Source organism: Perca fluviatilis, chromosome 13, assembly GCF_010015445.1.
Source record: "Perca fluviatilis chromosome 13, GENO_Pfluv_1.0, whole genome shotgun sequence".
NCBI lineage: Eukaryota > Metazoa > Chordata > Actinopteri > Perciformes > Percidae > Perca > Perca fluviatilis.
In genome coordinates this window covers 27225139-27240688 of record NC_053124.1, presented here as the reverse complement: position 1 = coordinate 27240688, position 15550 = coordinate 27225139, and the positions used below count along the sequence as shown (strand labels likewise).

The following is a 15550-nucleotide window of genomic DNA, read 5'->3' as shown; positions in this document are numbered from 1 at the left end:
GGCAATTGTTATGATTACAGTCCGCTGTGTCCTCGCCATTTTCTAAATGACTTCTCTGGGTTTTTTACTAGAGGTTCCTGTCAGAGTCACAAGACTCAGATCTGGTCATGCATCTCACTCCGAACTCGTAAAATACGGACGCTTGGCCAGTGGCTGTCAGCGTCAGATACGACACAAAAAGCACCCTTCAGCGTGTGTGTAGAACGCACCGGGCAGAGCAGCAGCTACGTGGCGCTTGAAGATGATGACGTAGTATTAAGAGAGACCATGGTTGCGAGTTGTATCAAAGATCCTCTACACTAAAGGTAGCGCATTTCAAGCAGCGCCAACCGTATGAAACAGTACACACTTCCTGTCTCGTAAAGGGGCGTGGCCTCGTAGTGAATGTCGTGTGGATGGATGAAAAGTTATCTTTGAATAATTTATGTTCTTTTGCTAACGTTAGATATTTACACAGGTAAAAGACATATTTAGCATCACGGATGTTAGTTTTGCGAGGACGTTCACAAACGTTAGCTGACGTTAGCTTCTCTGTGTCGCCAGATCTCGCGAGACTTTGGTCCCGAGACAGAAACAAGTCTCAAACTAAGTTAAGTTTCTCCTGTTGTGTCCGTCTGAAAAATGCCATTTTAGTGTGAAAATGTTCTGGAGATATGTTGGCTTGTAAAAAGTGGGTCCAATATTTACTTTGGTGACTACGGTGCGAAAAAAAATCGCTCATAATCTGTGTTCACGTTCACTTCTCCTGTTGGAATCAATACACTCTGGTAGAATGAAAGCCTGAAATTCCACCAACGGAGGCTGGTTAGGGTGGTGGATGGGTCAAACAACACAGGACTTTCACCCCGGTTCGTGTCCCAAGCGTCTCTTTTCCTAAACCCAACTGTCGCTTTCTTCTTTTCCTAAACCCAACTGTCTGTTTTTGTCCCACATGTCACGGAAACGTACCTTTTATAAACCCACCCATGATCTTTTCCTTAACCTAACTGCGTCAAAATGACGCCAATAGTCCCGACCCAAGCGCGTTTAGATAAAGCGCATTTAGATATGCCGCTAGAGGAGACTTTTAGCATCAATAACAACGCCAAAGGCACCTGACCAATCAATCGATCAGTATTTTACGCGATGGGAGTGAGAATGTGCACAACGCAAATACAAGTAGTAGATAGCAGCAATAGTACTAGACTTTGTCCAGTTGTTGTGAACCCATAACATTTGGTTCCCATCCATTGTAATGCCAGATCACTGATATTGATGCCGCTTATTTTTATTATTGTAAGCGGCTAATGTACTGTTGTGTGTCGCGATTTGAGGTAGATGCATCATGGAAAGTTTTTTTTTTCTGAATACATTTTTCATTACCACTGACTGATTTTCCAAACAGTAACTAAGTAAGTTAATTTTACCATTCTCTGTTAATAACTTAATCACATGCATGTTAGTCACGCATTGCCAGAATAATGTAGAACATACAATCCCGTGCATATATTCACACAAATCCAACCTTTTGGTATTGTAAGTATGGCCTAAATGAGTCTCAAAAATTTCCTCTTGCTTGTTCTGATTTAATTCTTCAAGTGTTCCCACTCTGTGGCATGTGATGTGAAATATTAATGGCTAGATGAAACAAATGTGTGTTTTTCCACCCATATTTTGTATCAGGCAGAGATAGTTAAGTACAGGCCGTGGGCACAATGTGTTTCTCTTATGGCTAATACAGCCCCACACACTGGAGCGTTTGATAAGGGAGATGGAGAGCAATGGAGCGCTTTAAACAGGGATTGTTGTTTCAGTTTTATTTAAATTGCACCAGCAATTTTTCACCACTTGAGTTTCACTCATATTATAGCATTATATCTGCAGGTTTGGGATGTTTTGCTACCAGGCGATAAATTGAGAAATGGATAAAGCAGGAGTGAAGGTCTGCTGTAGTGCACCTGTGTGCACCAGCGAATTTCCACCCCCTCATTTTTACTTCTAAAAACCAATGCTACAATATGAAGCCCGGGCTATTGATTTAACAATATAAATGTTTGATAATTCTAGTTTGATAAATATTCTACAACTTCAGCAGGAACTAGCACTGACTCGCTGATGAGAAAATAAAGCTGTATTTTAGATGGATGGAGGTGCATGAAAATAAAAGGTGCCATTCTCTAAGCTGTGTGTGTGTGTGTGTGTGTGTGTGTGTGTGTGTGTGTGTGTGTGTGTGTGTGTGTGTGTGTGTGTGTGTGTGTGTGTGTGTGTGTGTGTGTGTGTGTGTGTGTGTGTGTGCGCGTGTGTGTTGAGTCTGGGACAGGCAGGTGGGTGTGTTGACTCACCTCTAAAGCAACCTGCATGTGGGAGATTTGAAAAGCTAACAAACGGAGAGTCACTCCTGCAGCTCGAGGATACATGGATGAAAACACTTTTTGGTTATTTGGATTCCTATTTTGTTACTTTAAACTTCAACCAAGAACCTAGAAGCAAAGTTGTACAAGGTATGCTTTCATCTAGATGTGTAACACACAAAACCGCTTTTACTTATATATATTTTTTTAAATATGTTAGGGTCCATATGTGTTTGTGTTATGTCATGAATGTGAAAATGAACTGCTACCTCCTCTGTCAGCTCTAGCCACTGAAAAGAAATAAGCAGAGAAATCAGGCCAATTACAAAAGCTGGTCAGTCTGACGTGGTGTTGCCTGAGCTCATTACTATTCATGAGCTCGCCCAGTTGCGCTGGGTAAAGGATACTGATAGCCAGGCTCTCATTGGCTAACTGTTAGCCAATCAGAGTCAAGCAGCTTAGCTTGTTGAATATTAATGAGAACTGGCACAAATCGAGCTGAGTCTTCCTGCAGGCTTTCTGTACCACACTAGAATAGCTTGAAACAAGGTAACCAAGGCATTTTTTCCACAATTTCTTTTTTTTACAGAGTCCATGGTAGAACTTCAGACATTACCACAAACTAATGAAATACGTGTGGCAGGGCACCTTTAACAGATTTGTAAGCGTAGAAGAGGTTTTGAGAGCAAGTGTTAACAGACCCATGGGCATTATCAGTGTTTTGAGAAAGCAAGTAGAATGGTGTAACTATATTCAAGAGAGCAACCTTTCTCTTTTGTTCACTGTCGTCCATGTTGTTCATACATTTTGGCAGATTTTGTATTCTTTGCAAGCAAACTCCAACTTAGAGCCGAGTTAACTCTATTGGATTTGACTTGTGAGGCATTATCCTGTTAAACTTCGCCTTGTAAGCGGGGTCAGGCTTCTTCCCAATGCTCTCCTTCATCTTTAAACCTGTTGGCAAGAACCCTCTCACAAGCTTTAAATCTTACAAAACAAAAGCAGATTGCAAACTGAGCATTTACAAAATCAGGATTGTGCTCTCAAAATGTTATTCTGCTCATATTCTGACCCTGTGCACTGTGTAATCTTGGCTTGCAGAATAATAACAGCTTGGGTTTGTTTTGGTGCTCGTTCAAAAGTTTTGTTGTTAATAAACTTCCATATTTATGTAAGTTAATTTCACTTCTGTGTCCACGCGTACCGTCTTGCATACATGTAGTTGCTGCCCTTTTATTCTTTATTTTGAGGCTTTCTGGGAGCCATGCAAGGGCTGGGGTCAAAAGAAAAAGAAAAAGAAAAAAGTAGAAACTGTTCCTGTTCCTATAATAAAAATAAAAAAAAATGATTGCATATTTTCCTAATCAGTAACCCAACTTCCAACAGCTATGTAGTCCTTTTCTCAGATTTTTGGCATTTCTATTCAAGTTTTTTTTTCTGCTTTAATTCAACCTGCTCAAAAAACAGGTGGATGGAAATTCACTCATTGTTGCAATATGCACTTTAATAACTCTGGTTTGCCTGCAGTGAGAGGAACAGGTGCGTGTGATGTGAATAGTGGCTGATGCTTGCTGCCTGTTCAGGGATGTACTGAGTGAGAGAGGTGTGAGTGTGTTCTCTGAGAGATTATTAAAAAACAGTTTGGCATCTTTCTTCAGATAATGTATCTTCTTTTCTCCTCTGTATTCTTCTGGGTTGCAGTCAACTCTTCTTCACCATTCTCTGACCAATCACGTTTCTTTTCCTGCTGCAGCCCCTCCCAGGTCGCGTTTCTCATGCAGCACCATGACTTATTGTTTATTAAAAAGGCGGTTTGTTATTGATCACGAACATTAATGGCAAACATCGCCAGTATAAACTTTGATAACGCCATGGCACACATCAGATGATGCATTTGACACACACACACACACACAAAAAAAAAAAAAAACAAAAAAAAAGAAAGAAAAAAAAAAAAAAAAAAAAATAGGCTTCAATTCACATGAATCTGTTCTTGTCTGTGCATCTCCAACTGTAAGGAAAGGCCGGTGTTCCCCCATCTGTCTCTCCATGCCGTCATGGTGTATCCTTTCTGTTTTTTCTCCTGTACCTTGTATCCATCCTTCCTTCCTCGCCTCCCTCCCCTCCTTTCCAACCTCATCCTTCTCTCCTCCCTCCCTCCCTCCTTTCCCCCACCTCCATCTGTCTCTCCCTTCCTCGTCTCCCCTTCTCTGTCCCACTCCACCTCTCCTTTATTTTCAAAGATTCTCTCTCCTTTCCTCCCTCACTGGGTGTTTGTGATCACACATAATCGAAACTCGCTCCCTCTCCAGTCTGTGACCATTGTGTGACTCTCTCTCTCTCTCTCTCTCTCTCTCTCTCTCTCTCTCTCACACACACTTTCCCCCCCCCCCCCCCCCCCCCACACACACACACACACACACACACACACACACACACACACACACACTTGCCAGTATCCCAGTGGATTTACCCAGACATGAGTGACATGCATAAATATCTATTTATCTATCTATCTAGATATCTATCTATCTATCTATCTATCTATCTATCTATCTATCTATCTATTTATCTCTCTATCTCTCTATCTATCGCTCTATTTATCTCTCTATCTCTCTATCTATCTATCTATCTATCTATCTATCTATCTATCTATCTATCTATCTATCTATCTCTCTATGTATCTATCTATCTATCTGCCTGCCTGCCTGTCTGTCTGTCTGTCTGCCTATCTAACTAGCTGTATATCTCTCCTTGAAGACAGTGTAAGCTTGGAACAGACAGCCACCTGCTGGCGAGGAGGAGGATATGCAGCCAGTCTTTTTCACACTGTATTTTCATCAACTCTCCCCCTTACCTATATTTTCTCACTCATCCCTTGCAGTATATAGCTGCGCATGCAGTTTAATTTTTATTTCCGTATTTATCGGCATCTGAAACTTCTGCAACCATCCCAAATACAATGCTTAGGGGTGGCTTGGGGTTAATGGAATTTCATGGAATAATTAAAAATGACATTGCACAGGAAGTTATCTTTCAGGAAACAATCAAAAGACCTCACAGTTTTTATAAGGGCCATTTCTTTGGTGGAAAGATTGATTTGGTGCTATCTGGACCATTAAAAGGTTTAGTTATTGCATAATGATTTATATCCAGATGTTTTTTCATAGTCCCTCCATCCTAATGGTTCTTGGGCCTACGAATAGGCAGTAAAGGATGAGGATGATATCACTTTTGGCAGATTAAAAAGAACTTTCTTTGTAACAATGAAGAAAAAAGTATTTTTTTGTTTGATGCAATTGTGTTTTGAAATGTATTCAGTTGCATGTCTCTGTGTGTTTCACAAGCTGTAATTGAAGGGGAGTCTCAAACTACATGTGTACAGCAATTGCAGTACAGTTTCTTTCTCGCAGCAGCAGCAGAAATTGGCTTCATTTTAGGTACATAATCATACAACCATCAGCTAAATGTATAAGCTAAAAGAGTGCAAATCGTAGCGGTAATTATCCTTTTATCATCTCTGTATCAAACGCAGTGGAGTGCTTTTACTTCAGCGGTAGTGATGAAATACTATTTCATGAAGAAAAAAAAAGGACCAAAAAACCTGTAAAAATAATTCAACTCTTGCTTTGTTGTTTCTGCCAAAAGCCCTTTTATAGTCAATGATTATGCGACGCCATCTATGCTGGTTGTTGTGTGCAGCTGCTGTCAGTCTGTTGTTGTTTTTTCTTTCAAATGAAAGCATGACTGTAATGAGAGGCTTTTACAGTCAATTTAGATGCCTCACAGCCCTCCTGATATCATAAATAGGCTCTTAATTGAAGGGAGATGTCGAGGTCAGCGTGAGACTCAGCTGATGTTAAGCTGCATTGTAAAGATGTACGGCATTCATGGGTGTTCTCGCACAACAGAGAGCTGTGAGCTGCTGCTGTTTTACAAGATCTCATTGAAATCGTTATGCATATGTGACTGGGCTTCAATGTTACACCATACAAACTTGTGCAGGATGACATTGAGTAAAAACTTGACTGTTGATTACCTGCTTACATGATCATTATATTTGGGAGGCTGGGCTAAAGGGGGAAGAGTGGGTTGTTGGCGGTTCGATCCCCGACATCCGCAATGGCGAAGTGTCCTTGAGCAAGAACCCCAAGTTGATCCTGACGGGCAGGCCAGCGCTTTGCATGGCAGCTCTGCCGCCATCGATGTGAAATGGGTGAATAAGAGGCAAATTGTAAAACGCTTTGTTCGCTAAGGTAGCAAGGTGCTAGACATTGGCCACTTTATTACACCACCTTGCTAGTACTGGGTTGGACCCCTTAGACTTTTGCCTCCAGAACTGTCTTAATTCTTTGTGGCATACATTTAACACAGTGCTGGCAACTTTCCTCAGAGACTTTAGTGGAGGTCCATGCTGACATATCTCCTGTTCCACCACATCCCCAAGGTGCTCAATTGGATTTAGATCTGGTGACTGTGGAGGCCATTTCAGTACAGTGAACTCTTGTCATGTGAGATGGTTTGAGCTTTGTGACGTGGTGCGTTATCCTGCTGGAAATAGCTGTTAGGATGGGTATACTATGGTCATAGTCTCGCATTGCCAGACCTTCCTCCACAGCGCTGCGTTGGAGGGTCTGGCTAGTCCACACAGCATTCTGGGATGGGAGAAAAATGTGCTCTGGTTTGTTGGCATTTCTTTAAATCAATCAAATTCATCTTGGGCGGTGCTAAGCGCCGTACGAAGCAAGGACGTCTCTGCAAAATAGCCTCGGGAAGGAACTTGTTTTGGTGGAACACGTGTACGTTCAAAAGTTGTTTTAGTCGTGCAACAGAAAACTCAGATTGGACAGATAGTCTAGCTAGCTGTCTGGATTTACCCTGCAGAGATCTGAGGAGCAGTTAACCATAGTCCTCAGAAATTGTCCAAAGTTTAAAATGCCAACACAAAGAAAGCAGCAGGTGACGGATATCCGGCCGAAATGAAAGACATTCAGCCGGTGGCCCCGGAGCAATCCCAGAAATGAAACGTCGTCGATATGGACTGCTGTGGTCATAAAGGGACGGACGTGGTTAGCAAAAATACTCAGGTAGGCTGTGGCGTTTAAATGATGCTCAATTGGTACTAAGGAGCCCAAAGTGTGTCAAGAAAATATCCTCCACACCATTACACCAGCAGCAGGCTGAACCGTTAATACAAGGCAGGGTGGAATCAATGATTTCATGTTGTTTACGCCAAATTCTGACCCTACAATCTGAATGTCGCAACAGAAATCGGGCTGGAGATGGTTGTGTGTGAAAATCCCAGTAGATCAGCAATTTCTGAAATACTCAAACCAGCCCATCTGGCACCAACAACCATGCAGTGTTCAAAGCCACTTAAAGCCACTTTCTTCCCCGTTCTGATGCTTGGTTTGAACATCAGCAGATCATGTCTACATGCCTAAATCCTTTGAGTTGCCACCATGTGATTGGCTGATTAGACATTTGCATTTCTGATCTGTTGAACTGTGGTGAACCTAATAAAGTGACCAGCGGTGAGTGTATAAATGCAATCCATCCCTCTGGGGATTCCTCAGATGGTTCATGTTACTCATACTCCTTTAAAACCAAACTATAGTTTTTTTTGTGTGTTTGTTTTACATGTTTTGCTCGGCTACAGTAAATAGTGAAATACTGTACTGCTTAATCACAACACTACTATTTTCTCTCACACAGACAGCAGCAGCAAAACACATAAAAACACAGATATTGCAAGTGAGCGGCATTAAAGTGCCAGAAGCAGTCCAATAAAATTTAAACAAATTGGTATTAAAACCGTCTCTCTTTCTCTCTGTTCCCCCACCACCACCACCCACTGTGTGTTTCACGCATACCAGAAGAGAAGAGACAAATCACTCCGGGCCCATCGTCAGGTGCGGTTATCGGCGGCATCCTCGGCGCCCTCGTCTTCATCAGCATCATCATCGGCATCATCTTCTTCATCCGCAAGCGCCAGGAAGAGGGAGAGTAAGTCTTCATTAACAACCCTGCATCCACTTCATGGTTTAGTTAACCTCCTGAGAAAAATTAATCTCCCCTTCTGGGACCAAGGCTCATTAAAACAGATTACATGTCATGACGAGACCCAGCAGAAGCAGCTCGGTCACAAATCCTGACCTGAAGTTTATAGTGTGAGACCGTCTGGAGACTTCACTCCCAAACTGCTCAGTCCTTTGCCCCCCCCTTCCCCCCCCCATTCACTCTCTGCAATTCCTCCCCTGGGCTGCAGCTGCAAATAGGAATTTATTAAACCTTCACTGTTTTAATTCCACAAGTTTAAGGGGTGATTTTCCAATCTGAGACTTCCTGTGGAACAACAGGGTATGCAGCAAATTAATCAGTCATTGTTTCCTACTTGCTGAGTCAGAGAGCGGTTAGTTACAAGTACTAACTGGATGTTGCAGACATGTTGCTGACGTTTTAATGTGTGACCGCTTCAACGGTATAATTAGATGGAATTCATGACAATTACCCAAATTGCAAGCAAACAGAAATTGATGATTGCAAATTTCAGGGTTAAAGCATATTATGTACTATATAAATGACCGTAGAATGATTCATAAGCCAGTCACATCGTATTTCTTAAAATGACCTCTGGCCAGAAATTACTGCAAAATCACATTCTTTTAAATCCTCAAACCATAATTTGTTTCCAGCTGTGTTTGTCCACATGCTTTTCATTGTGCCTAATGTAGAGTTCACACCAAAGACACAGTATGCTGCATGAGCTACGTAGTGAGAGAGATACAGTATATTTATATACTGTATCGTGGAGTTGTTTTTTTTAAAGCACCAAACAGAGTGTAGAGGGGAAAGTCATTGTGTTGAAAAAGGCTGGCACCTGCTCCTGAGAATTTCATGTCAGGCCTGGGAGATGCTAGCACACACAAACACACACACACACACACACACACACACACACACACACACACACACACACACACACACAAATGTGAGCTGTACGTTCATAACTTGCATTGGTAGATATAGCCAGCATAGGTTAGCTAATATCTTAAAATGTAAACCACAGTAAGGAAATCTTCTATTAATTCTCTTAAACACCTGCTGATTTTGTGTAAAATGGGTTTAATGGGATGGATTTCCAGACATGTCAACTTTAAATTCAGAACTGACAAAGTCACAAGAATAACACTGTAGCTCTTCTTTTTTTTTTTTTTATTCACATTTAGGCTGCTGTTAGGTAGGTTTTTGTCTGAATTGTTCTTCCAACTCTCTACAGCTGTTTCAAGCATACTAGCTCTGACTTAAAACCTCTAGCAGCAAAAGAGCTGCATACTGTTTATTGGTCAGGAGTAGAGGAGACCGGGGATAGTTTGACATTTTGGTCTGTATCTTGGAGCTCTTTTAAGCCAGCGGGTTCAAAATGTGATACAAACTAGTGACATTTGTCTGCTATTAAACGATGTAGCTGTTATCTTTGCAACCCAAACAGAAGATGCATGGTTTACGCTCAAACACAAGCAGTAAAATGTTACAATTTACCCCATAGTCTGGGTTAGTTGTACCATACCCTGGGGTGAAATGTAACTTTATGAAATTAGAAACATGAATTGATTATAACAAAAACTTGATATTGAAACTTTCATTCAACATTTAAATGACTATTTAATATATCTGTGTGTGTGTATGGGTTGAGAGGCACGCCTCGGTACGTATTTCTTTTCCAAGAGATTTAAAGAAAAAAAACACAAATACAAACAAATTGTGGTTGGGGTAGGTTGTAACATTTTATAACCCAGACTATTGTCACCATGAACTAGTTTAATTTACAGCTAACAGATAAAACATTAGCAAGTTTGTTGAGTTTTACTGCATAGCCGGCAATGCTGTCACAAAATTCTGAAAATGTGCAGAGTCTGTCACAGGGGGCTGATTCTTCACGAGTGTATTAAGGCCTTAACAGAGCATGGTTAGAGTGAATAAGCTGTTTCGAAACTTGTTTCTGATTGGAGAAATGGGACGTGTTACAACTATCCCCGGTTTCCTCTATGTGAAGACCGTACCAGTCAGCTGGATGTGTTAAATAGGCAATTTTCTAAATAAGCCAATAACCTTATAAGTTATGAACCTGCAGTTTGCGTTGGCCGTGTATCTGTCAACTTCTCACAATGTTTTTCCGTCCATCAATGCCAAAATATTAGTGAGAATAAAAGAGCCTTTTTTCAAATCCCAGAGCTGATGAGTGAAGCGGTGCCACATATTGTACTGTATTTACAAGGTCTCCAGTTCAACTACTGCTTTGTCCCTGAGGGCAAGGAAAAGTGTTTTCATTCTTTACTTTTAATACAGATTGGTTTGCCGGTACGAATACAAATCCACAAATTAATCACTGCTTCTGACATCAAGTGCAAAAACCTTTTAACCACACAAAAGTCACAGCTTTAGCATTCAACTGTTTTTGCGTTAACAGAATCTTTGTGTCTACGACAAAATGGGATGTCTTGAGCGCTCAATATTTCAAGACTGTCTTTATCTGTGCTCTCATAGTTACCCATCTTGTTTCTTTGTGTAGTACAAAAGAAATCGGATGCCTTAACGAAGCAGCGATCAGTACACCGTTATCTTTGTCTTTTCTCCAATCAGGGGCCCCCCCAAGCACAAGCCCCCTCCCCCTGTGAAGGCCGGCAGCTCAACAGAGATGGTGAGTGGTCGACATGTATTCAAATCAATTTCTATTGTCACCATGATTATATTCCACACACACACACACGCACACACAAATACATACACGGAGTCCATTTGGGCATCATAATGGAGCTAATGGCTATTGATTGGAGATCTGAGTTGGCTTATGTGTGTCAAAATAATTAGCTTGGTTTGTGAAGAGCTCCATTAGAGCGCTGCTCGCCTCATCCCCATTTTATTCCATCACTCGATCACATTTTGTTGCGCTCATAACACATGATGTAATGAGGCTAAAACGCTCCAATTTTATGTTGACTAGATGTATAAAATATGTCTAAATGCCTGTTAATGCCCAAGCTGAAATGGGGTTCACAGGGTTCAACAGTGAAAGTTTATTAGACGTCTACACAGTGTTAGAGATCAGCATCTGTGGAATGTGATTAAAATAAAGCATTACCTCTGTCGCACTATTTCCAAGTCCAAATCAAGCCTCTGGTCTTTGAAGGCAAGTTTAGGTCAAGTGATACGTTTTTAGAAGCAAACTGCAAGTCAGTTGCAAATCATCAAGTCTCTGTATGCAGGATTTTAAAATTAATTTGAACTTTTCGAACATTTTTTATATATGTATCTGAGAACAAGTCCCTTGAATTCAATATAACCCCATCTCTTAGAAATTACATTTATATGGTACTAAATTGTTTTCCCAATTATGTTGTGATGAAACACATAATCGTTGGCTGGATTGTGTTTAGAGGCAACATATTTTTTAATTAAATGAAGCTCCACTTTAATGTACCGGTAGTCTCGCTTTGCCAGACCATCCTCCAAAGCGCTGCGGAGGAAGGTCTGGCTAGTCCAAACAGCATTCCGGGATGGGAGAAAAACATGCTCTGGTTTATTGGCATTTCTTTAAACCAATCACAATCGTCTTAGCTCCACACGGAGCCACCGTGTAGCTGCAAAATAGCCTCGGGAAGCAACATGTTTCGGTGGAACGTGTGTACGCTCTACGTTCAAAAGTTGTTTTAGTCGTGCAACAGAAAACTCCGATTGGACAGATAGTCTAGCTAGCTGTCTGGATTTACCCTGCAGAGATCTGAGGAGCAGTTAACCATAGTCCTCAAAAGTCCACCGGAGTTAAAAATTCCAACATAAAGAAAGTAGAAGGTAACGGACATCGTCTGAAAAGACATGTATGAAAAGTGCTCTACCCACTGACCCAACCCGGCCAGGGGGTTCTAAAGGTTTTGATGACTGAATGCCAATTTAAGCCATTTACTCCCACTTTAAACTGCAGAGTTGTCCACCAAAACCGTTAACTTTAGCTAACAGCACTAGCATTGGTGACAGAACGTAATTTCCTCATCACTGGCGAGCAGCCACTAGCCACTGTCATGTTCCGGTGCCGCACAAATGTTTTCTGAGGGCCGCCGTTGGCCTGCGGGCCGCACTTAGAGAAACTGCGCTCTAAAAGCTCGTTATGTTTATCTCTGACGTCTTAAGATTTAAGGTTTAACATGAGTAAAGGTCAAGAAAAATCTGAATTTACCTATTAATGTCATGTTACACAGCTAGTTACAGTTTGCTAACATTAGCCACCATGAATTCGGCTGCATATTTGTAAGTGGAAGAGTGTGTTATTTTTTCTTTCAAAGCTTACAAGGTCTTTATTTATGACTCTAGACTGCAGCTCTGTTGTCTCGTTAACATAAACCTATTTTTATGCATTGTTTCAAGCTCTTCTCTTCTCTTCTCCGCTGTATTTCATTGTATTGTTTTCTGTTCCCTTCCCCGTGTTGATGTGGTTTCTTCGCATGAAGCTGAACAAGCCATCAGAGCCCCCTACAGCCACCGAGACAGCGCCTCTGAGCCCAGGAGAGGTTTACTACGAGCCCACAGGGGGAGAGCCTGTCACGGTAACTAACACAGCACACAAACACAAAAGCAGGTTTTTGCTCACTGACACATTCTGTCACGGTGGGCTCCATATCTGTTTGGACAGCTACACACTGTGTTGTAGGGACGTCATGGTGTTTGTACTTTGTACCAATCAATCAAATGTTATTAATATTAAGCTGTGAATAAATAATACATTCTAAAATTGCATTGTTGTGTAACTTTAGCTTAAAAATTAATGTATTTGGACCTTTCCCTAATATCCCATAATTCTCCCGGTATGTAAGGAGTTTCATTACTGTTATGTAGGGATAGACCGATTATTTGCAAATTTTTTTGGCAGTTTGCAGATTATCTGTTTCGGCGTTTTATTTGCCTGATAGCCGATCAGGGTAATTTATTAAAAAGTGCGCTACTTAAGCTACTTAAACCAGAATCGGTCGATCCCCACTGTTATGTAAGTGAGTCTTCATGTGATTGGATTTATATTAATGTGTTTAATGTTTAATATGATTTGTGTTCCCCATAATTCGTCTGGCATCTTGCAGAACCTGGACGATGAGACCACCGGAGCCCTGAACGGCGGCGCTCCCCGAGTCCTAGACGACTCGGACAAATTCGACAAAATCAGCGAACTCAAAGACCTCGCCCCCGACGGTTACCACGGCAACGACTTGGATTCATCCAATCACGAGCCACCGGCTGCCAACATCTCGCGCGGCGAGAGCTTCGTTTCTCCCGCCATGTATGTGTAGCCATGGCAACCAGAGCACCACATCACGGCCGTATGGGCAAGTTCCAGGTCACCTAAATTTGCATGGGAAGTAAAGGCGTGCGCACTTGTTTCCACGCTAGAAATATCTTCTATTGTATGTGAAACTTTTCAGAAATTTTAAGTTTTAACTTGAACATGACATTTTCCTTTCAAGTTTATTTTTCTTTACACATGTAGGGGATGTTATGGGTCAAAATGTTCCCCAAGAAAACTGGTATTTAGCAGGGTTTTCATTTCTTGAGAAGCCACTTGTGACTACTGACAAATAGGAATGTTAGCAAGAGTAACACACGCTTTTCTTTTCTCTTTTTTTAACTCTTGCAAGTGTCATACACATTTTTAATCCTCATTATATTTCAAATATCTGATCAGAAAAGCAAACATAATGTATGAAATATCACCGTTTTCACAGCAGTTTAGGGTGCACAGACACAAACTAATTAACACACCGTGCTCCCCCTGCATGATCCTCGCGAATCTAAAATTCAGCCAAAATAACAATAACACAACTGAATTTCATGTGGATTCAGTATGAAATATTACATGCAACATTTTGTGCCATGAACATACAATGTCCCCATTGTAAAAGTATTGTTTTATGTGAAGCTGCCAGTCCTGGGCTCTTCTGTTTACAGCCGTGGGATAAAAACCTCAGGCTCCTGTTGCAGTCTGCTACTATAGAGACAGTTATAAAAAATGTAATACAAACACCATCTATGAAATCCTTTAAAAGTACTCTTCTTCCACGGTTGGTTGGGTTGGAATTACATACCAGTGAATTTGGCTCCAAGCAGCTTCAATTAATCACCCAAGATGTTTGAAAGTATTTCAGTTATTTATCAACTCCTATAATTACTCAAAAACAGCCTTTCCCACTCTTGCCCAGGCTGCAGTCCAATAAAGAACTTTATTATGTCGTCAAAGGGCCTCATCTGTCCCCGGGGCGCCGGCCTGCTCGTTAGCACTAACGAAGTGACATCGTTTTTAAGCTCCGTAACCTGGCAACATTACATGATTAAGATTCCGTGATTCATAATTGCAAGAGTTGGTTGGGCTGTGTGTTGGGGAGATGAATCTTGGTTTACAGCAAAGCACACACACACACACACACACACACACACACACACACACACACACACACATACACACACACGTACAAAACACCATTATAAGGTATGTATTTTGAGAGTGTGAAAATGCTCAGCATGTATTAGAAAAATACTGCCATTACAGCCATTTTAACAGATTAAAGTGGTCATACACTCTGATATATGCAGAACATTTTACATATGTAGAAAATATGCATTTTGCATTTTAGCCGATTGTCCTCCTCAAAACAAAAAGAAAAGAACACAAAAAGGTGAGCAACAACTATGCCTAGCTGAATCAAAAATTGATTTTCATAGATGTCAGATGGTACCAAATGATTAAATGATGTAAATAGTATTGATAATATTGATGAATATATTGTTGGTGAAATGTGTGCACATAAAAAAAAAAAACAAGTGTAGGTGTTATCAGTGCCTCTGTATGGGGGGTGGGGGTGGGTGGGGGTGGGTGGGGGTGGGTGGAAGTTTGTTAGATGTCAAATTGAGCAGTTTAAAAAAACAAAAACAAAGTGTATATTACTATTTTACTTTTCACAGTACATTGAGATTGTCACTTAATACTAAAATGTTTTATTTGAATATATATATAGATATACACTCACCTAAAGGATTATTAGGAACACCCTACTAACACTGTGTTTGACCCCCTTTCACCTTCAGAACTGCCTTAATTCTTCGTGGCATTGATTCAACAAGGTGCTGGAAGCATTCTTTAGAAATGTTGGCCCATAATGAGAGGATAGCATCTTGCAGTT

General features: G+C 41.1%; 1 protein-coding gene across 1 annotated transcript in view; it reads left to right on the top strand.

Moving 5' to 3' along the window:
* pvrl2l (PVR cell adhesion molecule related 2 like) overlaps nucleotides 1-15215 on the top strand; it is a 326286-nt gene extending 311071 nt beyond the window's left edge. The window contains exons 7-10 of the mRNA XM_039820448.1: nucleotides 8207-8336; nucleotides 10974-11031; nucleotides 12836-12931; nucleotides 13460-15215. Of these exons, the coding sequence (XP_039676382.1) occupies nucleotides 8207-8336; nucleotides 10974-11031; nucleotides 12836-12931; nucleotides 13460-13666 (491 nt within the window). The 3' untranslated portion in view covers nucleotides 13667-15215. The remainder of the gene's footprint in view (nucleotides 1-8206; nucleotides 8337-10973; nucleotides 11032-12835; nucleotides 12932-13459) is intronic.
* Nucleotides 15216-15550: the final 335 nt, after the last annotated feature.